General features: G+C 41.9%; 1 protein-coding gene across 1 annotated transcript in view; it reads right to left on the reverse strand.

The window, feature by feature from the left end:
* CACNB4 (calcium voltage-gated channel auxiliary subunit beta 4) overlaps window positions 1–25,297 on the reverse strand; it is a 238,636-nt gene that overhangs the window by 24,595 nt on the left and 188,744 nt on the right. The window contains exons 3-9 of the mRNA XM_026492797.4: window positions 21,292–21,411; window positions 19,322–19,444; window positions 12,481–12,611; window positions 9,680–9,756; window positions 8,151–8,170; window positions 7,846–7,926; window positions 6,354–6,412 (exon numbers count right to left, since the gene is read on the reverse strand). Coding sequence (XP_026348582.1) covers window positions 6,354–6,412; window positions 7,846–7,926; window positions 8,151–8,170; window positions 9,680–9,756; window positions 12,481–12,611; window positions 19,322–19,444; window positions 21,292–21,411 — 611 coding nt within the window. The remainder of the gene's footprint in view (window positions 1–6,353; window positions 6,413–7,845; window positions 7,927–8,150; window positions 8,171–9,679; window positions 9,757–12,480; window positions 12,612–19,321; window positions 19,445–21,291; window positions 21,412–25,297) is intronic.

Raw genomic sequence — 25,297 nt, forward strand, 5'->3', positions numbered from 1 at the left:
ACAGCTCCTTTATTTACAGAATAGAGTTTGCTTGCTTATTTTTGTGTTTCTGTTTGTTTGTTTGTTGTTTTAAGAATAGAGTTGCTGGTTAGAAACATACAGTCAAGTTCCAGAGCAATTCAAATCTATGACTGGAGACAAATGGGTTAATTTAGGAACAGAATTCAACTTTCTAGAATAAGGACTTTTGGAGGACCTAAAAAGTCTACTCTGCATAAGGGAGATCAAATTTTCTAGTTCTATACAAGCCCAAATAGTGACTTTTGGTTCTTAAAATTTGAAAGGATTACCTATAGGCACATACTCTTATTTTTTCTGGATTTTAAACATGTTTACAAAGCTATTTTCAAACACATACAGAGTTTTACAAGCTTTTACAAGTTCTACAAAAAAGCAAGCAAACACACAAAACAATTAACACACACATACACAGGAAAAAAAAAAAACCTGCTCATATTTTCCACAAATAGAGAAAGGTATGGACAATACAGGTTCTTTTTTTTTTTTTGTTTTATTTGTCAACAAAATACCAGCAAATTTGTTAATCTAAGTTATTTCTCAAACATCTTTTTAAAAAAAGATTTATTTATTTATTTTAGAGATGGGGGGAGGGCAGGGAGAGGGAGAGAGAGAATCCCCAGGCTGACTCCCCACCAAGTGTGGAGCCCACCATGGGGCTCAATCCCAGGACACTGACTGAGATCACGACCTGAGCAGAAAACAAGATTCGGCTGCTTGGTAAGTATTATTACAAGTTATTTCTTAATAACAGTACACAAGCATGCATGAAAGAGCTCAGGACAAGACAGACACAGCCCCAGAAACCCTTCAATAAGAACAGAGGTTTCTATTTTCCATACAAAGATGCTTACTGTTACCAAAATCAGACACCAAATCCAAACTTTATTTTTTTTTAAATTCTTCCCAACAATACAACTTAAGTTTATATACTTTCTTTAGTTTAATATACTTTAAAAAATATACTTTACATACCGTTATATATTTTTTATTTATTTATTTTTACTTAGAACAATGCCCTTTCTACTTCTTTTCTTGCTGTACTCATTCCTCCAGTGTCTTTCAATACTTCCATGCATCTTATTTGATATATGTCTTTTAAAAGTTCCCTAGGAAACTTTTCTGTGACATAGTGTCAGTGATTACTGGCTGGTAGATAAACACGAACAGAAGTTCAGTTCCTCAGCAAACTGGGTATTGTAGCAAATGTCACTGAAAACTAGCAAAAATTATTCTCTAAATCTAAGCAAATCTGAATCCCAACTGTTCTTTATTTCTGTTTTGGAATTCATCACAATTACTGCAATCTATCATGACCTATAAATATTAGTTTTCTGCAAAAAAAATTACTTTTAGTTATAACACATTCATTCAAAAACAATTAGTACTTCCATGTTGGTTGGGTATAGCTCTATACTCTAGAGCTATACTCTATCTTTGCTACATCTAATATGTAATGTGGTTAGTGCATTAATTTAAAAAAAAAATCCTAGTATGCATAGAGAAGACTATTCCAAAGAACAGAACGTACACTGTCAAGAGAATTGGGATGGGAGGCATACATAGATCTGAGTATTCTTCCTGGATCTTGCTATTGCTGGGTGTGTGACCATGGACCAGTCATGTCATCTTTCAAGCATCAGTATCCTGATCAATAAAATGGTGATAGCAGCTTCACCAAACTATCTCATGGGACTGTCAGTAGGAGCAAACAAGGTAATATATAAAGTGCTTTACTAAATAATTATCCATAGTGTCCTATGTTGATAGGCACATATATAATGTATATAAGACAATTACTGGAGATTTGAAGACTGAAAGGGGACAGTTTCTTTCTATTGTATCCTCAGAAATTAGCAGTCTACCATGAACTCTCCCACTCCCAGAGTCCATGAAATGTGTATATACTTTGAGGGTGAGAGAATTAGGTCAGACATGTTATAATAAAAACCTGCTAATTTAAATATTCATGTTTGGCATTCAAGTGTTCAATTATGTATCTCTAGTGTCTGACTACTGATGAGTCTGCATTTAAAGAGAGAATGGTAGAAGGAGATGATAAGAGGGCAACACTGATTTTGAAACAGAAGGCACTATTGTTCTTTTCCATTCGCTGACTGCAGTTACAAGTTGTTTTCAGTCTGCCATGCTTTGGCTGCTGTGTGATAGCATCAAGTGTGCCCATTGCTGTTTATAAATAAATAGTACCTCTCTGAGTCTCCTAAGTTGCATTCTCAGCCTCTTTTCTTCAAATTCTTTCTCAAACCCTTTTTTTCCCTTTGAGTAGCCTTCAATTAACAACTTCCTTTAACTTTAGATCTTATCTCTATAGGCTACAGTATGTTCATTTAGGATTTTTGGCCATGATCATGCCGGTTACAAAGCATTCACCAACAGCCATAGATCTAATTTAGTTGTCAAAATGCATAAAGCAACAATTTTATTGGAATTTGAAATGATTAGCATAGGTCAACAAATGGCAGTTGGTTTGACTGCCTGCTGTTGAGACTAGGAATGGTATATTCAACCAGCTGAACACACCTCATGCCAAAGGATGATCCCCAGTGAATGTCTGTGGTGTAAAATGAAGAGAGAAAAGCTCCATGTCACTGCGTGTGTGTTCACCAGGCTGATGCCATTGCACCTGAATTATGATCTGTGCATGGGAACTGTCACTATGTGTGGATATCCACATGGACAAAGATCCCCCAGGAACTAGTTAGTACTATGCTTTTCGTTTTTCTTACACGTATTACAGTTAGGTCCCACAGTAGCAGCCACAGCAATAAAACTGTGTAATAAGTAGCTCTCAACTGCCTCAAATAATTTGAGGTATTAAAAAAAAGGGCCAGTCTATGATTTTGTAACAATCAAGCTGTCGGACTTGAATCCAATTTGTTGACTTATTTTCTTTTTTCTTTCTTTTTTTTTTAAAAGATTTTATTTATTTATTTGACAGAGAGAGAGACAACCAGCGAGAGAGGGAACACAAACAGGGGGAGTGGGAGAGGAAGAAGCAGGCTCCCAGCAGAGGAGCCTGATGTGGGGCTCAATCCCAAGACTCTGGGATCACGCCCTGAGCCGAAGGCAGACGCTTAACCGCTGTGCCACCCAGGCGCCCCTGTTGACTTCTTTTCTTTTCTTTTTTTTTTTTTAAGATTTTATTTATTTATTCGACAGAGAGAGAGACAGCCAGTGAGAGAGGGAACACAAGCAGGGGGAGTGGGAGAGGAAGAAGCAGGCTCCCAGCAGAGGAGCCTGATGTGGGGCTCGATCCCAGAACTCCGGGATCACGCCCTGAGCTGAAGGCAGACGCTTAACCGCTGTGCCACCCAGGCGCCCCTGTTGACTTATTTTCTAACCAGGATCTGAAAAACAGTACTGAAGAAAGCCTCTTAGCCAATGGATCCCTTTTTTGCTCTTTCTGAAAAATAATAAGACTTTCCCTTGACTCTTTTGTCTAACCTACTGCACTCATAGCCAATTAAACACTGAGTAGGTTTCCATTAGAACATACTGTTTATGCTGTATCACTGTGCTGAAGCCTTCTGTGTAATTGTTCTCTTGGCTGGTTTCAGTTAAAGACTATGTGTTGTTTCCTCTCCCTTTATTAACTAGTAAAACATAATACAGCAGATTGTCGTAGCTCAAAATGTAAGGCTCTTTCCCACACAGCAGATGTGTCAGAGTCCGTGTGAGGCTACAAGCGCGCTGCTTCTTCCTTATCAAAGTCTCTACATACCCTCAGCTACTGAATTCATGACTGGTTTTTCTGCTGCACTGGCCTCTTCTTATTTGAAAGCAAGTCCACTCCGCTACTCCCACCTTTACCATCTCTCTTTTCCCAACTCTGTCATAAATCAGAGCTCTCCAGGGCTGAGTCTCTTTCTCTGGCTATTACTTTTGCTGCTGTTTGAATCTTCCTCCTATCTCCAGTTCCTCCACTGTGCCATTGGACCGTATGGAACACCTGGTGTTGACATTTTAATTCTATTTCTACGAAAATCATCTTCAACAGTGTGTGTAAATGATGGATGCAGCAACTCTACCAGACTCAGAACAAATCTCTGCTGTTACCATCAAATGCACTTCCTCTTTCTGGGCCTGAAAACTGAAGCAGAACCTCAGATGCTTCCTTCTTGAAAGTAATAATTCAGCCACTCACTTTCACTTTGTTTAATTTTAATAGTTCCCTTCTTCTATTCCCGTTGGTCCTACCTTTCAGACCGTTAAAAGAATTGTTGTTTATAAGGATGCTATGTGGTGACAGAAACAATCTGACACAAACAGGCTGTGTCATGGGATGGGATTTGTTCAGCTCCAGGGCTGTTATGGGGTCGCCCAATGAGGCACTGCTCAGAACTTCCTCAGGTGAAGACACCACAGGTTAAAACCACACAGCTTTAAGCTAGAGGAAGTGTGTGTGCGCGCGGGCAGTAACATAGAAGACTAAGCCATGCACGCTAGCTGCCTCCACCCCACAGGCTGCTATATGAAGGTGAGGGTTATAGCCTAGCCACCAGCGGGCAAGACCAAGGCCACTGCTATTAAGTTAAAGCATCAGAGCTCAGCCGTTCTTTGCAATGCTTTTTCAAGAAATGAAATCCCAATTACCAAACATTCTCAAACAGAAGCAGTTTATCCATCTGTTTGTGGTTGCTGAAGAAAAGAGATTACAATAAAAGAACTCTTACATTTCCTTCCAACTCTAATATTCAGTGCTTTTCATTTCTTTTCTTTGAAATGAAATTCATTTCATTCTCAGTCTATCTTCTTTAAAAAAGAGGAGTATGAGGAACAGGATCAACCCATGGCTTTCTTAGCATTTTGCGTCCATTAGATAAACGTGGCAGAGACGGTTATTTGTTCAACAAAATCTATATCCTCCTCCTTCTGGGCACGTAGCTAGACTGCATTTCCCAGCCTGCTTTGTAATTCAGCATGGCCACATGACCGGGTTCTGACCAATGAAAAGCGAGGATCCATGTGCGGCACCTCCAGGCCAGCACGCACCGCTCCCCACCAGCTGACCATAGAGACCATCCTCAGGCCGAGGACCCCAAATGATGGGCGCAACAAGCTTTCTGTCCCAGTATAACCCCCTCCACCCAGCTTAGGAACACCTGTCTCAAACTGTTCAATGAGCAACAGTAAGCTCCTACTGTGTCTGAATCATTATACATTTGGGGTCTATTTATTAAGGCAGCCTGGCAGTCTACTAATGTACCGAGCCATTCACATAAGGGCACTGAAGTATTCTGATTCATTGAATTAAAATCTCAACTATTGGAATCCAAATCTCTTCTTTGTATGTAGTCCCAGAAACTAATGAATATTTTAAACATAATTATCCAGAAGGCTTTTCTTTTGACAAATATACACAGTTTGTACTTAAAGCATTATTATGTTTGTTTTTTTCCCTTAAAATACCATATTTAAAATGACCTATTTGAAGCTGTTTTTAAAAATATTTGGTAAGTTGGATGCATGTACCCATACTTCTCAGTACATACTATGTACATTTTCTTCATTTCTATTAAGTCTTCAGTATTTGCAAGGTGGTTAGTTTTACAAGGAGTGCATTCTGCATTGTGAAGGAGCTTAGTGCTTAGTATTGAGCCAATATGGACTTTTTACCACTTCCCTGCAAAACACAGAAACTCTTTTAGACATTTTTCACAAAACTTAAGTGATAAAATTTTTTGATGGCTGAAGTAACTGAGCCGTGTTAATCATAGGATACGTACAAAATATACCAATAAAATACAAGGTGACTTCTTGGTAAAATAAACCCAGAACTAAGCATCCAAACAAGTACTCTTCCCTACAAACAGTCACTTTGGGAAGCTTATGATGAAAACATTTCTTGCACTCTTCTTTTGAGGAAACTCAGTACTTTATACCTTCTTATGTACACACATACATGCATACACACACACACACAAACACATGCACGCACAGTTCCCAAGTATTACTACCAGCTTGACCAGTGAGCCACCACACTTATCACAAATAGTCTATATTTTCATTAATATTTTTCATAAAATAAGTTTGGTATGAATTCACTAACAAGCAAGGAAATAAAGACAGACACATACATTTGATTAAAACAAATGGATTCTTTTACTTTTCAAGGTCCTTTCTCCCTTGGGGATTCAATGCTATACTTCATAACTTCATACCTTCAGAATTCTTTCATTGTATTCTTCCCTGAATACTGAGTTAACTTTTAATTAGAGAACTTCTGCAATCACTGGAAACAGGTCCACAAATCAATTTATCATACATGTTCAGTTAAAGGAAAACAGAAATACAAAAACATCTGTATGTCTCACCTCCCATCAAACCTGTGCTTCAGGAAATCAAAGAGGGCTTTCTGCATCATGTCTGTTACCTTTGCAGAGGTGAGAAAAAAAGAATGAGGCAAACACACGCAGAGACAGAGAGAGAGAGAAGTCAAAGGTGAGAGAGGTGGAAGGGAAGGGCACTCTGTCTCTCAAAGACCTTACATAGCCTGTTGTCTCTGAGGGGTAGGGTAGGTTAGCATGGGAGGCATTCTTCATGCTTAACCACTTACAGTTACTCCAATTTCCCCCTTGGTTCTCCTCTAGGGTATTGAGGAACGAACAAGCAGTGTTCACTAGACGCAGGGCAGACCTGCTTCCCTTCTTAGGTGATAGGACTGCAGCCAAGAGACCACAATAGGCTGGCTTTGCTCGCAGGTGCTGCCTGTCCTTGGCTCCCAAGTGATGCTTGCCACCAGTAAGGAGCAGCCAGAGCTCCTCTGGGCAGCCCCAGACTCAGCTGTTGGTAGAAATTTTCCATCTCTATAGATCAGTCTCCTGCTCTTCCTCTGACATTGCCCACAGAGTGAAGGGGAGGGGGAGAGGAGGTTGGTGGAGAGGAGGGAGGGAGACAGGCAGAGGGGAGGAGAGGGGGAGGAACAAAAGGGGATGGGATCCTTAGATCGGCCTCAAAAAGATTCATTAATTCATTCAATAAATGTGTATTAAGTAACTACTGTGTGCCAGATATTGTCCTAGCTCAGTGGGAATGGTACCCTGGAGGTTGCCCACCTTCAGATTTTAATGTCCCATCCCACCTATTCTTATCTATGCTAGCACAGAGTCAGATTGGCAACATCTGAAATGTAGGACATCTAAGTCCTTACTCTTTTCCTTCTTACATTGTTTAATTTCTGAACAAGCTCATTAATACTTTCAGTGGAGGTTTTTTCCTTCTGTGTCCTTAAAATAAATAAGCAGAGAAGTATTTTGTGGGATAGGCCATCATCTTGAGCACCCAGCAAGGTGACTTTGTTGGTGCTTTGAGGGTTTAGGTTTGCTAGCACATGTTCTCCTATGCTGTTTATACTCTATTTATTTTTTATTTTTTTAAAGGAAGCTCTCTGCACAACATGGGGCTTGAACTCATGACCCCGAGATCAAGAGTTGCATGCTCTACCACTGAGCCAGCCAGGTGCCGCCATACTGGAGTATTTCTAATAGTAATGGGAATGGTTGAGACAGATAAAGTCCTTCACTTTGAATTTAATGCAGAGCAAACCGTTGACCAGAACCTTCCATTATAAAAGTTTTAAGGGATACATTTCTAAACAAAGAGATACACATAAGGTGAGAAGTGTGCCAGGGAAGGAAGCAAGAGTGAAGGGTCACATCAGCCCCACACTGTGCCACCCGCCTTCATAGGAGGGGAGTTGGCTCCATCAGTACTTATATGTAAGCAGACCCTAGAAGAGCAAGCTCCCAACAGCTGTCTCCTAGGTTCTTGATCAACAACTGAAGCATAACAGACTGGTATTTGTACCTCATAACCCTTCAGTGACGGCCCCACTAACACCACCGGACGCATGGATGGCACAACATCGTAAGGAGGAATGTGCTCCGTCTGAAAAAGATGATTTGACATGTGTGACAAGGTGAGGCTAAGCACACCTCCTCAACCGCCACAGCGTTCATAACTCTCAGGTCAAACGAGAAATGGCTACCACAGATCCCCACCAAGGAGGCTCATCCCTTATTTTCTAGCCATTTGGGTCACTGAAATGGAGCATTGCAGGCATGTATGGATAGAAACCTTAACAGTAGATTTAAAAAGGAAACACAACTTACCACTTTTTGCTTCTGTTTTGCTAAAAGACAACAATGAGAGCCATATCAAAATACGTAATCTCTGTAAATGATAGTACATGATTTTAAAAGATGGAAGAATGTACCAATTTGTCCCTAGAATTCTCATCATCTCACAACTACCCACTCTGCAGAGCACTACTCTATTATTTCATTCTGGACAAGACAATTTTGAAGAAAAATGAAAAAAAAAAAAAAAAAGAAAACCAGACAATTTCCTCCTTGTACGAATGACCTTATATCCTGATTTCATGTTGGGTGGTGTGGAGGTGGACTTCATAACAACACCGGAAGTTCTGGGCCAGCCATGGGCAATAGGATGTTCCCTGCTGGACACAGCATACAGTGTAGCTGAGCACAACGTGGACAAATAAAATTTCATAAAAAGAAACTTAGAATAACAATTTGGGTAAAAATGATCCTCACCTCAATCACTAGTTATTTTTGGATTTGTAATCTTGATGAACCATGAGAAAATTTTGCAGTCCCTTATGTGTTTGTAAGTTTTCTACCTACTTTCCAGGATATTGACATATTTTTTCTATTAAGTTGTTGTTAATTGCAAATAAATTTATAACTGGTTACTCCTGTTCTTTCTTGTTTGTAATAGTGCAAAGCTGCAATGACATAAATGTCCAACAAATGGGGATGAGGCAAAATATTTCGATATCTGACTAAACTGGTTTTGTGGCCATCCAAGTAGGTCCAGTCCATTTGGGGACAACCCAGAGACCGTTCAGTTCAGAGACTGGAAGATCAGGAAGGATCCACACCAACAAGAACCCAGTACTCAGAACTACCCCAGAACCAATCACGTTTACTGCAGTTATAGTAGGCGAGGATAGACCTTGGACTTGTCCTTCTGAGTTGGTGATACCAGACGCCCTAATGCAGCATCAATTCTGGGCCAGCACAAATTAGACTACAGGAGTCAGGGACTGTGGTAGAAGAAAAATTCTTGCTTGAATATTTCCATAATTACCAAATACATAACAGCTCCTGATTGGACCACCACTGTCCCTTTATTTCCATTAATTCCAGGGCACGGTTATCTGCTGTCCAAATAGAAATGAGATCATCCAGGCCCATTCTCTGCTTCAACCCTTCCAATCTCCACAGCCCAGGCTACACAATCCTCAAGTTCCCCATGGAGACTGGAACAGAGCATTTTCTTGAGACGCTACAACTTTTTTTTCTTTAATGGGCCTTTACCATTTTAAAATCTGTTGGGTTCTTGGGTGGGATAATGAACAATGGACAGTTACTGGCTCTGGGGGGTAAATAAGATTTCTCAAAATTAGATTATAATGATTTGCATTTGTAGTATCACAAGTATCCTTTAAATAGAGTCAAATTACTATAGAAAGCAAATGAGCAATGAAATATTAAGGAGAAGAATATTTAAATCAAGGCTTTAAATCATTTCCAAATTAGTAAAAATACTCATCTGTATGTTCAAATATTAAGAAAGAAAAACATTCTATTAAAAGGAGTTACACTAAAACCCTCACCTGTTGATGTGGGTGTCGCTCGAAACGTCCCTGATACCATTTCTCCAAGACTTGAAGAAGAGTTTCCACTGGATTTCCTGGGATATAGAAAAGGAACTTAGGACTCATTCCCCAGATTCCTTGCAAATAGAACTTGAGAGTACAAAGCTTTCTTTGGCCTAAATCCTACTAAATAATTCAAAACACATCAAATCCTGCTTTGGAGAAGAACTTCAAGAATCTGCCCAAATGTTTTCTTTGACCTATTTCTCAGAGAAGGTGGGGAACTAACTGGAACCTGGACATACTTTGCACAAGTATCTCTCCCACTTATTCAATGCAGAAATTCAGCGGAAAAATCAAGGACAGAACCACTCTTGTGAACTGATGCTTAACTAATACTAGTCACCAGTTGGATGCACCAGTTGGATGTCAAACATAGCTCAAAACAAGCCATAAGAGCTAGAAGAAGCATTTCTTTTTAAAAAGTGATTATATGGGAGTCAGAATTAAGAAGAGATGGTAATAACATGGTAATATTATTTGTGACCTAGAATGGAAGATTGTTCCATTGGTCTCCTGTGGGTTTGGAAGCTTCCCAGGAGTCCATAGAGGCCCTTGAGAGCCCACCTTCCTACTTCTCCAGTGTTCTTCCCTCTCAGTGCTTGAGAGCATGGTCCCTAGGTCAGAACAATCTCATTTCTCATCCTGGCTTTACCATATACTAGTTGCAGCACCTTGGATATCATATTTCATGTCTTTGAGCCTTAGTTTCCCTACCTATAGAAGACAGTACACCTCACAGGGTTGGTGTAAAGAAAAAATAAGATCACGTCTGTGAGCTCTTGGTTTTACTCTTTTAGTTCAAAAGTACATAATAACATTATTGTTTTTAAATATTTTATTCATTTCTTTTAGAGAGAGAGCAGGTGCGGGGGTCGGGCAGATGGAGAGGGAGAGAGAGACTCTCAAGCAGGCTCCAGCACGGGGCTCCATTTCATGACCCCGAGCCAAAATTAAATGACTGAGCCACCCAGGCTCCCCAGTACATAATAACGTTATGAAATAATAATAATAATAATAATAATAATAATAAGTAATAATAAAATAACAACTTTGGAAATGATAATAATACATTTTTTATTTCATTCATCAAATATTTATTGAGTAACCACTGTTCTAGAAACTAGGAATATAACAGTAGTGGGAAAAGACAAAATCTCTTCCTTACAGAGCCAGATTTTGGTGAGAGATCTCACTATCAAACAGATGAACAGGTAGATACATAGTATTTCTAACAATAGTAAGTACAACGGAGAAAACTAAGTCAGGAGAGAGATAGGAGTAAAGGAAGGGAAGTGGGTACAATTTTAAAGATGGTGGCGGTAAGGGGTCACTGGAAAGGTGATATTTAACAAAGATCTGAAGCAGATGAAGGAATGAGCTGTGGAAATATGAAGAAAAGGGTTCTAGTAAGAAGAAACTAGTAAGTGCAAAGGTCTTGAGGTAGGAACATGTGTTCCTAATGTGTTTAAGGAGCAGCAAGAGAGATAAACAGTCAAGAGAAGAGGGAATAAGAGGAATTAATAATCAATAATATTATAGTCATGTTAAATACTAAAAAAAGATTGATAATTAAAAGTTGGTTGGGGGACCTGAGTGGATCAGTCGGATAAGTGTCTCTTGATCTCAGTTCACATCTTGATCTCAGGGTTATGAGTTTAAGCTCTGCTTTGGGTTCCATGCTGGGCATGGAGCCTACTTAAAAAAAATTTAAAAATTAGAATTAAAAAAAGTGGGGCTAACTGTACTTTTGGGATGTCTTATCACTGTTTAAGAAGTTCCCATTAAGGGGCGCCTGGGTAGTGCAGTCGTTAAAGCGTCTGCCTTCGGCTCAGGGCGTGATCCCGGCGTTCCGGGATCGAGTCCCACATCGGGCTCCTCCGCTAGGAGCCTGCTTCTTTCTCTCCCACTCCCCCTGCTTGTGATCCCTCTCTCGCTGGCTGTCTCTCTGTCACATAAATAAATAAAATCTTAAAAAAAAAAAAAAAAAGAAGTTCCCATTAAGACAAAGGCAAAAGGGCCCGTAAAGAACAGAGGAGTTTCTGAAGCAGAAAAGGATCCAACAGAAAAAGGAAGTTGAGAGTCAAGAGAAAGAACTGCTTCTATTTTAGGTGTTTCAAAAAACGATAACACATATCAAATCCACACTTCAGTGTAGGTTCACAATGTACGCAGGCTCAGTGTGATTCTGAGTTCTCTTTTCTCAGGCTTTGCCTGTGTCTCTGGGACCTACAAATACGTGCACTCTAATAGGATTTTTGTGGCTGTTTCATTAGTTCACTAGAGGTTGAATCATCCCACGGTAGACGGTGTCTCAATCCCATTAGCAAGAGATGGCAGATGCCCTGGGTGGAGACAGGTGTTTCTAGTGGTGGGACGGCAGCACGTGTACCATTGCATTCCACGCCCACTTGAGAGGGGTTCTCCGAGAGCTAACCAGGAAGGGCCCCAGTGCCGGGTCAGGCCAGGTTCCCACCTATACTGAGAAAGAAGGCCCCATATGACTCTCATGGAGGGGAGCTTAATTTCCAAGGAAGGTATGCTGAGGCCACAGAGAAGTCTCCACTGTGGAGTTCACATTCAGTGGGGAGAGTGAAGTCTCTGAAACCCCTGTGTCGATTTCAAAAACACCTCATACACAGACAACTGTCTTTTAGTCCGAAAGCATACATTTTTAACCTAATAAGCAAACTTGAAAACATCATCTTATTTTTCTACCCACCTTTCCAAGTAAGTTTATAGAAACGAAGGAGCCTTACCCTCCATGAAAACGTCCCCTTTTTTGTTCTTGCTGAATCCGTATGTTCTCCAGTCTAAGTGGACTTGGGATGAAGCCAATCTCACAGCCTTCCTTCACGAGCCTTCCTATCCACCAATCATTGTTATATTTCTGGAATGCAGATATAAAACTGCTATCAGTAGTAATTCACTTATCTTCACATACCATTAATTAATTTCCAAGGACCAGAAGAACCAAATACTGTATATTATACTATATTGTATATAACACTATTTCTATTATATCATACTATGTTATATATATATATATATACATATATATATACATATATATATATATATATATGTATATATATATGTATATATATATATATATATCTAAGCATCCACGGACTAAAGCCAAAGTCTGCAAACTTTTTACCTAAAGGCCTGGATAGTAAATATTTTAGGTTTTGCAGGTCACATGATCTCTGTTGCAACTTCTTAAATCTCCTATTGTCACATGCATGTGGCCATAGACAATACATGAACAGGTGAGCATGGCTGTGTTTCAGTTAACCCTTTCTTTCTAAAAAAGACTGCAGGCTGCAATCAGCCTGCAGGCCACAGTTTGCCAATCCCTGGACTAAAGTTGGGTCCTAACCTTTGGATTCCTTTGGTCCTTGTCAAGAAGCCCTAGCCAATTCTTAAGAAATAGATTTTAGAGGGATAACTATGCATCAGTGTAATTGGAACCCTGGAGAACGAGACAGACAAATCTGAGATGAAATACATTCAACTGTCAGTTATTTGTCAAAGCTTTCAGGTAGATTCCATGATACTGTCTGTAATCTACTCTCACTGGAGAATTGTCATCTTCCAAATATAGGTTTACAAATTCAGATCTTTTTCAGATGAAAAAGAAGCCTCCTCTTACAAAGGTTAAGCATATTGTACACATGGAGTTTTTGAAATAATCTCCAAATGGCCTGAAGTCCAATAGGAACACCAGGATTTCTATTTACATAAAGTTCCATGACACGTAAAATCAGAAAGTAAACCCATGCAAAGGCTTCAGCCAGTATGGGGTGAGACTCTGTGAACATGATCTTATTCAGTGGGTGAGCAAAATTGTATTTGTAATTACAGATTTGCTGAAGCCTAGATCAGAAGGCATATTTAATCCAAGGCACCTGCCTCAAAGGAAGGTTTCAGGTAGGTGATTTTTAGAAAGCAGGTTCGGTCCTATTGTTTACATCCTCCAGAGATGATTCCAAAAACTTTGTCTTCATCAGTGTTGGGCAAGGTAACTCTCTCTCTCTGATCCAAAAAGTATGTTTTTTTTTTTTTTCAAAATGAAAAACTATATGTAGTACACTTTGCTTAGCTCAGAGAAAAGTGAAATTTATATGTATATGACACTGACACATTGTGAAGGAGAAATGGATGGTTTCATTAACTCACTGCAGCATGAAATTCTGCATAGCTGTGAGTAATTCTCAGCATCAGCCTCACACTCAAAAGCAAAACGATATGGCTTAGGGATTTGGCCTTTATTATGCACACAGCTCCTGCACGAGGCACGCAGGGCACATAGCTTGAGACTGCGCATCAGGAATGTGGGTTGAGGGGAACGCCTGGGTGGCTCACATGGTTAAGTGTCTGCTCAGGTCATGATCCCAGGGTCCTGGGATGAAGTCCTGCATCAGGCTCCTTGCTCAGTGGGGAGCCTGCTTCTCCCTCTGCCTGCTGCTCCCCCTGCTTCCCCTGCTCTCTCTCTGACAAGAAAATAAATAAAATCTTAAAAAAAAATAAAGAAATGTGAGTTGACCTAATATAAAATTTTGAACAATCGAAGTCTTGATTTTTCCCATCTTCCCATCTTGTATTTCAGGGTAACAGGCCTGAAATAACAGGCCTGTTTATTTTGGAATCAACAAAAGGCAAGGAGGCCCTTTTAGAATCTTTGGTGCCCAGGTCTGGAATGTAAATCTTCTTGTGGTGGGGACAAAGCAGCCTATGAGTCAGAGTGTCCTAGGGTTTAAGTTACTTCCTGAACCGTAAGTTAGCCCGCTGGAACACTAATTTATTAAACGGTACCCAAGCGACCTTAAAGGGCTTCCAGAAACAGTTCATGGCAACTTCCCAATCTGTTTTAGCTTCGTTGTAGGAAGCATCTAAAGCTCAGTGAGAATCTGGCTCAATGTAAATGGAAGTTCTCTGAGCTACCCCGCAGGAAGCTGCCACATACATTCAGGAGCTTCACACACTCCTCATTTGGTGAATGTGATAAGCAGAGCTGCAGCTTTTCTCTGCGCTTAAGCTTCTCAATACTGAAAAAGTGCTTAACGCCGAGCTTAAGAGATGGCTGTCTAGATGACAGATGAGAGGAGAGGGGACAACTTGATTACAGAAATGTGTTGATCTGCGCCGATGCTCCCGGAGTATGTGCCAGGGGTTCTGGGAAGGTCCCCTAGTGTTGCTCCAATCCTTCTCATTCTCATTTCCCTAACATGGTTAGTACTTTCTCTTTCTAAGATGTTTTCTTATCGGGTATTTCAAGATCTGAAAACAAGCGGCTCTAATCCACGTAGGATTACCAGCTCAATACCATACATCGAACTGCCCACCTGACAAGAAAGTCACTGATCAAGAAACATATAAATCAAAAAGCAGCCAACAGGACAAATTGAAAATATCGATGGAATGGAGGAAAGCAATAACATACAGCAAGGTTGGAATGTGGGTGTGAGTGGGTGTGCATAAAATATGCGAGAACTTCTCTTACCTTTTAAAGTTCTGCTTCTCCTTGGAAACAATGGATGTTAGCAACTAATGAATAGGGTTTGGTCATTTTTGATGGAAATGGTGAGACAATCCACTTAACCATTCAGATGCTAGGGCACATGTTTCAGGCTTAGGGTCCTTGTCTACCAGGCAAATGTGGATATCCTAACCTCATATGCCTTGAGAAGGTACAAATCAAGTTGATGCTACCCCCAGCTTCCTGTTAGGCTCTGAACCGTGTGTGTCTGTACCCATCCTCTCCCTGCGTGTTACAATGGGTAAGTGGTCCCCTTCTATCAAAAATCTCGCCCCCCCTCAACTTGGGGGTCTGGATCCCCTCTTCTTGCCTACTCAAAAACTGTACAACTTTGCCTACCTTTCCTTTCCCATCAACCTCTCCCTCTGTTTGTTAATATTAGCACATGCAGGTGCTCCACAAGCTCCCGTCTCAAAAGAAAACCTTTGACTTCATATCCTCCTCAGTCTACTACCTGGTCAGTGTCAACTTCCTTGAAAGCATGCTCTACCCTTGCTAAACATACTTCCTAACTCCCCTTCTCTCCTCATCCCCCTTCATTTGGCTTCCAGACAATCGTCCCAATGACTTCTGTGCCGCTGACCGCCATGCTGCCAACCCAAAGTCCATTCCTCACTCCTCATGTCACACAGCATTCGCCACAGCTGACTGCTTCCTTCTTTGGGTCACACGCCTCTCTTGATGTCCATACATCGCTCTGTCCTGGTTTTCCTCCTGTATCTCAGGCTTCTCCAGTTCCGTTTCCTTATTTGTTGAGTCATTTCATGTAGCCAACCTCTGTGGGATGGAATTCCTTCGGGTTTAATGTCAGGCTGCCTTTTCTTCTCCCTCTACTCTCTCTTTAGGTGACTTCAATCATTATCACAGCTTTAAATGCCACACATAATCTAATGACCTCAATTGACATCTTTGGCCCAACCCTTTCCTCGAAGTTCCAGATTCTAATGTCTAACTTCTACTTGATATATCCTTCGAGATGTCCCCTCCCCATCTGTCCTTTCCCCACCTTAGTCTTCTCCATCCCCATTGCTCAATTCACAAACTTTGATTTGCTTGATCATGCATGATGTCTCCCTCACTCTTAGTTTCTTCACCTGGTCCATCACCACCACTCTTCACTGAAAGTCTGCAATAGATCTCAAATCTGTCTACTTCTTTCCATCTCACTGCTGCCATGCTGGCTCAATTCCATTGAATGGTTCTAATGGTCTCCCTGATTCTATACTTATCCCACCCCAATCCATGGTCTCTACAACAATCAAAGTAGCCTTTAAAAAAATAATAAATTCATCCCACTCCTTTGCTTTTAAAGTCTTCAATGGCTTCTTATTACACTTAGAACAAAATCTAAAGTCTCATCATCACTTTAAGGTCCTCTATGACCTGTGCCCTGCTTAATTCTATGGCTGTCTTCTGCTACTAGGTCCCTGGCTCACTGCATTACAGTCATATGGCCTTCTTCTAGTTAACTGATTGTGCCAGGTTTTTCTCCTACTGCAGGGCCTTTGCACATGGTGCTTCCTCTCCCTGGAAGACCTCCTCTTGCTCTTTTTAAGGTTGGCTCCTCTTCATCTTTCAGGTGTCTACTTAAAGTTCACATTGTCCAAAAGGCCTTCTCTGATCACCCGTGTACTTAAAAGTATATATAACACCCTTATCCCTATATTTTAAGTTTTTTAGCATCTGCTTCGTTTTTCCCCCCAAAGCATTCACAATTTAGAATTATTTATTTGCTCATGATCTGTCTCCCCACTAGAATTTCAGTCCACGAGAGGAGGGAATCTGTCCGCTTTGTTTATAGCTGCCAGACAACATCTGCCAGGGCCTGGCACATACTCGAACACAAATGTTCAAGAACTGTATCTTGCATGAGTACCCGAACAAAGGAACAAATGTAGACAGAGCCTCAACCAGCTCTCACGGGCACAATGCAAAGACAGACAGCTAGAGACCTCCAGATGTTTGACCTACTTGCTATCAGGTGGTTAAAGTGTTAAAACTATGCATACGTCTCAGTGTCACTAATACCATTGTAGAATGCAGAGCTTCAAAGCAACGATTTGCAAAATTGTTATATATTTACCACCTGCATCTCATTTTAGACTGGGGGTAAGTGCAGGTGTTTCAGCGATGTGGAGTGATCGGTTTTTATTGATCACACTGCCTCAGGTTTCACTTTACTGTCCCACTCTCTTTTTTAGAGGGGCATGAGGGTGTGCCTATTTGCCAGTGTATGCCCCCAGCGCCATCGGGAAGCTCTGTGTAGAACAAGGCCGGCAAGACTGTGCTCCTGACTTGGCCTAATTCTTGTGCCCATCTTCCAGATGCCATCCCTCCCCTCTATTCCAGCCCCTCACTCAATCAGCGAGCCTTCCAATATATTTCACTCTCAGCATGGATAACATGCTGAAATCTTTCCTATCTTAAAAAAATAAAAGAGCAAATAAAAATTTAGAAACACTCCCTCAATTCCATACTACCTTTTTCTGGCTACAATGCATTTTCCTTTTGGAACTCAAAGCTTTTAGGAAGAGCAGATTGTAATTCCTCTCCTCTGGACTCCAGATTATGTGGGTAAAGGCCTATTAAGTGTCTTCACGGGGCTTTCACAGCACCCCAGATACAGTGTACCTAAAAGCCAATTCACAACCACATCCACCTTGCAACAAGGCTTCTCTTCTCCCCTCTCTGCCTTCTTTATCTGCCCCCCTTGGTCCCCAGAGCGACCCCCCCCCCCCGCTGACACCACCCTCTACCCTTTCTAGTGAGCTGTAGAACTGGCCTTTCTCCTTCCTTCCTTTCTCTCTATTTCACTTTCTCCAATATCCCCGCCCATGTGAAATCTCCCAGTCCCAGTTGGTCTGCTGCCTCTTCACTCTTCCCTCTAAGCTGCTCCCTCTCTCCAGCCTCTCTGCTGCAATTTCCGTCCAGCCTCTGCAACACTCCTTCAGCATCAGAGTTATAAGACACAAGGCTGGTGGCACCTGTCCATTATTTAAAATTCCTCTCCAGCCCACTGCTTGGTGATAAAGTCCAGGCTCCTTGTCAGGGCCAAAGAGGTCCTTTCTTATCAGGCCCCTGCCTCTGTGACTTGGCCCATTCCCTGTACCACTCGCTACTTCCTGCCCTCTAGCCGTGCTGCACTGCTCCTGGCTGCTGCTTCCACAGGATCCACCCCCACACCCACCCGTCCTGAACTCCCTCAGGCGTCACCATTTCTGTAGAGTGCCCAACCCCTTGATCCTCCTTTCCCCAGCCAGGTGGTCCCTCCTGAGGGACTTTCTTTTTCATCAGGTTCCCACAACACCTATTCAATTTTACTACAGTAGAACTTTCTACGACGCCTAGTAGAAACTAGGCATCTGCCAGTGTTTTCCACTAGACTCAGAACTCCCTGGAAGCGGGGACAGTGTGCCTTCATCTCTGATCTCTTGATGCCCTGCACAATGTCTGAGATGAAGCAGGATTTCAATTTAGGTTGACTAAATGATTTTTTGATGTCATCATTCCACCTGCCAAGTTGCAAGGCCTCAAGTCCTCCCTATACCTCTCAATCCCTTAAGCTTTCTGTTTCCCAAAGTCCTCTGCCCTCTTCCTAGCTTTAATACTTTAATTATTAATTATACTCTGTAGTGTTGGTTCCAAGATCAAGGTCCACAGGATTACAGCAGAGATGTTTATAATTACAATATCCCTTGTAAATGGTCCCTCATGGGTAGGCGCCGTGCCACCAAACTCAATGTTTCCCTAAGTTGGATCCGTAGACCTGTGGCTCTGCAGTTGTGCAAGGTGATTAAAAGGTGACCAGGGGACCACAGGACTGTCCTAAATCCATCCTATGATGACGGTGATGCAATGTTTTAAATGCGGGATCATCCAAGCAATGATCTCAGTCTGCTAGATCTCAGTGAGAATGAATGGATTTGGAAAGCCCAGCAAATTAAATGAGGTAACACACTGACAGCTCCTCAGGGCTTCTCTCGGTTCAGTTTGGCTCAGAGCTGATCTCGGCTCTTGCCTCGTGGCAGGTTAAGGGACGCAGAGAGTCCTACATTTACCTCTTTAATGTGGAGAAAGTCCTTGGCATCAAAGGAAATGGCTGTGCTCGGGACAGGCACATCCTCGTCCAAGGCGCCACAGTAGCTCACGTTCGTCTTCACAGCAAATGCTACAGGCTTGGACTGGGGACAGAACATGGCATAAGGATGGAGGAAGAAGACAGAGTGGGATTTTTCACATTGAAAAATATAATAAGATAATTGATAGTACCAGGCAGGAAGGGAAACCACTTTCCAAAGAGGTGTCTCAAATGGGTTTCACGGTCCCTGGCAGCGTAGAGAAATCTGCAGCGATGACTTTAAAAATTATTCAACCCAATCAGCCCAACCATTTTCCCCCTCCTGTGCTCCTTTCCAACATCCCAAACAAAGAATCCTACGCTAAAGTGCTGGGGAAGGATGGAAAGACAGGAGGGGGCTGTCTGCTTTGTCCTCTACTCCTCAAACTTACGTTTGTTATTTCAAATGATAATAGACAGCCCTTGGGATACAGGAAATGTGTGCCAGGTCTTAAATTAAAAGGAGGTGGTGGGAGTAAAATAAATATTTTTTGAAATAGCCTCAGATCTGAAAACCTGTGGAATCCCACTCAGTAAAATGAATACCCTGTCCTACCAGGAAAAACAAAGGCCAGTTAGGGGTAGACCAGAAGGACGAGCACCATCTTCTCCCTAGGTAACAAAAGCTGGTTCTGAAACTCTTTTTAGGCAAACTCCTCCCCAGCAAAGTGCTCTTGGGTGGGTGCAGCCTCTCAGAGGCTAAGCAAACCAGCAGCCTAAGCTAACGGTGCTGCGGCTGCCATTTGGGTGACCATGAAGGCCACAAAAAACTCTGAAAGAAAACTAAAACAAAAATTAGCCGCAAGTGAGAACACAAGGTTCCTGCAATCCTGGGCTGCTTTGTTAGTGTCTCATTTATTGTGCTGAGAACATGACTGGGGAGCAAGATTGAGGCAAGACCCCAGTTAAAGCCTTACCCATGTCCCTTCACAGGCACTGCCCCACACCCCCTTCAGCCAACCAAGCACAGATAGCATGTGTCACAGCAAATGAAGATGCCTTGTTATTGGCATCGTTCCCCTTACTGCTCTTATAAACAGTTTACTGTAAAAACAGAAAAAGGAAGGAATTCATATTACTTGAGCTTCAGTTTTTCCTCTAAAAGGTAGAAGACTGGATCAATATGCCTTAGGAGTCTGTCATGAAGGGCAAGGAAGAGAGGCTGGCCACAACCCCTGCCTCATATTTTGCATAAAACTTCATTTGACAAAAGGAGTCTATGCTAAAGGAAACAAACACACGAACAAACAAAAAACAGTTTGGAAGGCATAGAACAGGAGATCTCTAGCAACTCTTCCAGTTCTAAGATACAAAAATGCAGTTTGCTCCCTCTTGCCTCCTGTGGGTACAGAGATTCCTAGATGGGGAACATCTGTGGGACATCTGAAGTTCTATTTTGGCAATGCCTTTGATTGTTCATCTTTGCTGAAATGCTAATAGTTTTTCAAAGCTCCTAACTTCATGCGGAACTTGAGGAGGGAGACTGAAACTGAGAGGGGAGCAGTAGAAAGACCCACGGAACAACAGTGCGCAGGTAGCCAGAAATGAAGACTGATGGCCCAGAGAATGAGGGGTCGGGAACGGGTGGAGCAACGTGTACCCTAGGAGGCTCTCTGTCGACACTGGGAGTGGCAAGCTTAATATTAGCCACAACTGTGAAGTTGGAAATGCCCAATAATTCACCACCATTCCTAACACAAAGGGTGAAGGGTCGGGGTCTCAAGAAATGGCCCCCTGGGAATGTTACTAACCTCTCTTAGGGGGTGAATGGGTCAGGAAGCCTTACAATCTGGTGCCTTAACAGGATGATCATAAAATGACTGTTCCAGAAGAATCTGACACAGGGGACAAGCAGCTGCTACCTGCTGAGGAACACGCCACTTGGGAGTCAAAGAGGGGCAAGAAAATCACCTTTGCTCTCTCAAGCTGGATAGCGGCTTGTTGTTCTCTCTCCTGCCGAATCGCTTCCCGATCCTCTTCCAGAGAGACATCGGAGTCTGATGGCCTGCTCGTGTAGGAATCCGCTGAACCCTGCAAAGGAAACCCCAGAGTGGTTTAAATGAGATGATGTGGAGCTTCTTCAATCATCACATCCGTAACAGCACCCCGGAGTGGGTTCTCTTCCTTTGCACAGGGGTTGGTGCACACGCTCTGCGCCTTTGTTGCAGGTATACGTTTAGCCGGCAGAATATAGTTAATCATCTTAGTAATTCAGAAGATAGCAATGTTGTGAGGGAAAATATTTTGACTAGATTAAGGGCTAGGAAGTGAACTGCATGAAAATTATGTGATATCCAGTTCCATTTCTTCTTGTTTTATGCGATCTTTTATATTAAGCCCATACTCATTTGCGGACCTGAAGTTTCATTCCATTCTCCTTTTTATATACACATCTGAGGGAAAAAGATGCTCAGCCTATGATAAGAGCTAAATTCTACCCATATCTGGGGCTACAGAAGACAGATTTATCTAAGATTTCAACACAGCGAAGCAGAATCCTGCTTTAGTAAGTGAGTTTCCAGTTCTAGTAACCACACCATTGAACTCTTCCTCTATTAAAACTTAAGTCATTGGGATGCCTGAGTGGCTCAGTCAGTTAAGTGCCCTGCTCTTGATTTGTCTCACGTCACGATCTCTGGGTTGTGAGATCGAGCCCCACATCGGGCTCCATACTGGGTGTGGAGCCTGCTTAAGATTCTCTGTCTCCAGGGCGCCTAGGTGGCTCAGTTGTTAAGCATCTGCCTTCAGCTCAGGGCGTGATCCTGGAGTCCTGAGATCGAGCCCCACATCAGGCTCCTCCGCTGGGAGCCTGCTTTTTCCTCTCCCACTCCCCCTGCTTGTGTTCCCTCTCTCGCTGGCTGTCTCTCTCTCTCTAATAAATAAATAAAATCTTAAAAAAAAAAAAAGATTCTCTGTCTCCCTTTCCCTCTCAAAACAAAACTTCAGTCATTGTCTTACACTAGCCATACATGGTCACTATGGCCACCAAGCCATGAACTTAAAGATGAAAACAAGGATGTCCTCAACAGAAGCAGACATCTAGAAGGGCTATTTGAACAACACCGAAATCCAGCCTGACAGATGTGGCCAAGGTACTGGAGGTGCCCAGCATCACTCGGTATTCATGGCATAAGAAGAGATGAAAATTACAGCAGCTAGTTAAAAAGTTAAAAAAAAAAATCCTTGAAGTCTGCGTTCTGGTCGCTGAAGGAACGTCACCCTTACGATATCCTTAAGCTGGCATTACAAGTTGATATTTGCATAGATGATGACATTTACACAGCAGAGGTATTGACAGAACTGGTGTATTTGGCATGTTTCATACATCATGCACAGATTTTGAAAAGCACAGACCTACCCATATAGCTGAGAATCTGCTATCCATTGCAGAAAGGACTCTTAAGAAAGGTTGACTGCTGAAATGGATCCTTTGAAAGTTTTCCTAAACTTAGAAACGTTAGGGTTAGCACAGATTTTCCTGGTGGCCTAGGACAGTAACTCCTGGTGAGAGGTTTTATCAGAATGCCCACAGAACCCTGGTTCTTCATTCTGCCTCTGTAACTTGCTTTTGAAAACTGTATGCAAGTTACTTCGGCCACTCCAGACTCAGTCTCTTCATGTGCACAATGGCAACACTGCTTACTTCAAAGAATTAAATGGAATAAGACATAATGAACAGCTAATTGACTTAGTCCTCACTGTCATACCAGCACAGAGCTAGCTGCTTTGCGCACCTCACCTCTCTGAATCCCTGTAACAGTATAGAAGCTTTGATTCAAACTTGGGCAGTCCAACCTTAGAACCAGCAGTTTGAAATCCTGCACTGAGCTGCACTTGATATTAAAATATTTACTCCAGGATCTGGCACATGGTAAGCACATAATAAACGGTCATTCTCATCCCTGTTTCCTAGTCCTGACAGCTCTACATTGATTTAAAAAAAAAATTAACTCTAATCGTTTTTCAACTCACTTATAATATATACGCACAATCGCCCACCTCAAAAAGTATCCATTTTTCTTATTGTATTTGTTGTCAAGAAAACACTATGTTTTTTTCCCAGCTTTATTGAGATATAATTGATATATAACATTGTGTAATTTTGCGGTGTACAATTTGTCGATTTGATGCACTTATATATTGCAAAATGATTACACTATGTGTGATAACTGCAGTGTGCCCAAATCCATGCACTTTATGTAGCACTTCTAGAAGTGCCCTTTAAAGAGGAAATGGATTTGTTAAACAAATTACAACCAAATTCCTCTGTGCAAAAGTACTGGAGAAAAAGCTGGACCTACAGAATGGATCAATACAGGGTGACTGACTATTCTATAGATCCCTCACTGCTGAAAAATAAAAGCTACCTTGAAGTCCTTTAAATGAGTTCTCTTAGAACACAGCTTTTGAGCAAATTTAGGTATACCTGCAAAGAATCCAGAGTAAGAGCGAAAGAAAACAATGTTTCTAAAACATGTATGAGAACAGTTCTGAGTTAGTTCTAGGTGATGCTTTGCGGCCGAGTGACGTGTGCTGCAGATCATTTTAAGGCCCTGGACTGGCTGTGTGAAGGTGTCTGGACTGCAACATAATGGCGCTGCATGAAGTCAGGAAGGAGGCACTTGCCGTGTTTTGCAAACATGTGCTGGGGAGGCTGATGACTGTAGTCCAGGAGCAGGCAGGCTCCCTGCTGGAGCAGTGAGGCAAACGACTAAAATAGACAGTCTACTGCTGACACGAGGAGACAGCTCATTCCCGAAACTACTTTAACGACTTTTCATCCTGGCATTCCATCACCTCTGAGCACACGAGAAGCAACTCAAAGGATTCCTGCAAATGAGCTTGATTTTGAAATGTGAAAAAGACTGGGAAAATTTCAAAATTACTTAATAAGTCCAGCTATTGCCAAATACGTAAAAGCAGAAGCTTCTGTTTACTTCCTTGTTTCTAAAACTATGGGTAGAGGGAAAGATAAGCACTAGGATATTTGTTTTCATAATCCCAGGGTTACAGCATTTCGACATTTACTCTGGTTTTTCTTCTTCTTTCTCTTTTTCAATGTCATCTACATTTCTTTGAATACAGAAATCCCTGCTGCTGTCTCTCAGGGTTCTGGGGAAAACAGAAGTCCGCCATCAAGAGCCCAAATTTGGCCCATGGACGTGTTCTGCTGGCTTGGCAAAGAAACAGTTTCTTGTTTTTATTTTTTGTTTTGTTTTGTTGCGACTGGGTGAAAAAGGTATAGACATATCCGAGGAGAAAGAAGGAAAAGAAAACAAAAAGGACCTGGGATATATACAAAGGCTCAGAGAAAAGAACAACAGAGCCACAGAGCAGCAAGAGGAGACTGCCTAGGCCAGACTGGAGGAAGGATCTGGAAGGGAAGGGGCTATTGGAAGCTTGGTAAAACAGGGCTGGATGGGGGCTGCCAGAGAGCTGGTTACACGTTTATGATCAGGCACAGGGAACTGGCAAGAAGAGAACAATGCAGGATGCCAAGAGGATATAAGTGAACATGTAAAGATTACTAGCTCTGGAAAAAGCTGGAAAATGCAGCCCCCCAGTTTTCCATTCTCCGGAATTCCATGTCATAAAATGGGTGAAGAGTGAACTAGCCAGTTTATCAGGTGAGCCAAACCTGTGCAAGAAGCATGACAGAGGCTAGCGTCAGAAGTTCCTAAGCAGACACTATGGCAAGTCACATCTTGGTCTCCAATGAACCAACTAAATCAGGAGAGAAATGGGAGCAACTGCTGCAAGAACTTTTCATAAATATAATATGTGTATATGTGCACATACAGATGTATATGTATATGCATGGATATCTTTTTTTTAAGATTTTATTTATTTATTTGACAGAGACACAGTGAGAGAGGGAACACAAGCAGGGGGAGTGAGAGAGTGAGAAGCAGGCTTC

Source organism: Ursus arctos, unplaced genomic scaffold (assembly GCF_023065955.2).
Source record: "Ursus arctos isolate Adak ecotype North America unplaced genomic scaffold, UrsArc2.0 scaffold_1, whole genome shotgun sequence".
Taxonomy (NCBI): domain Eukaryota; kingdom Metazoa; phylum Chordata; class Mammalia; order Carnivora; family Ursidae; genus Ursus; species Ursus arctos.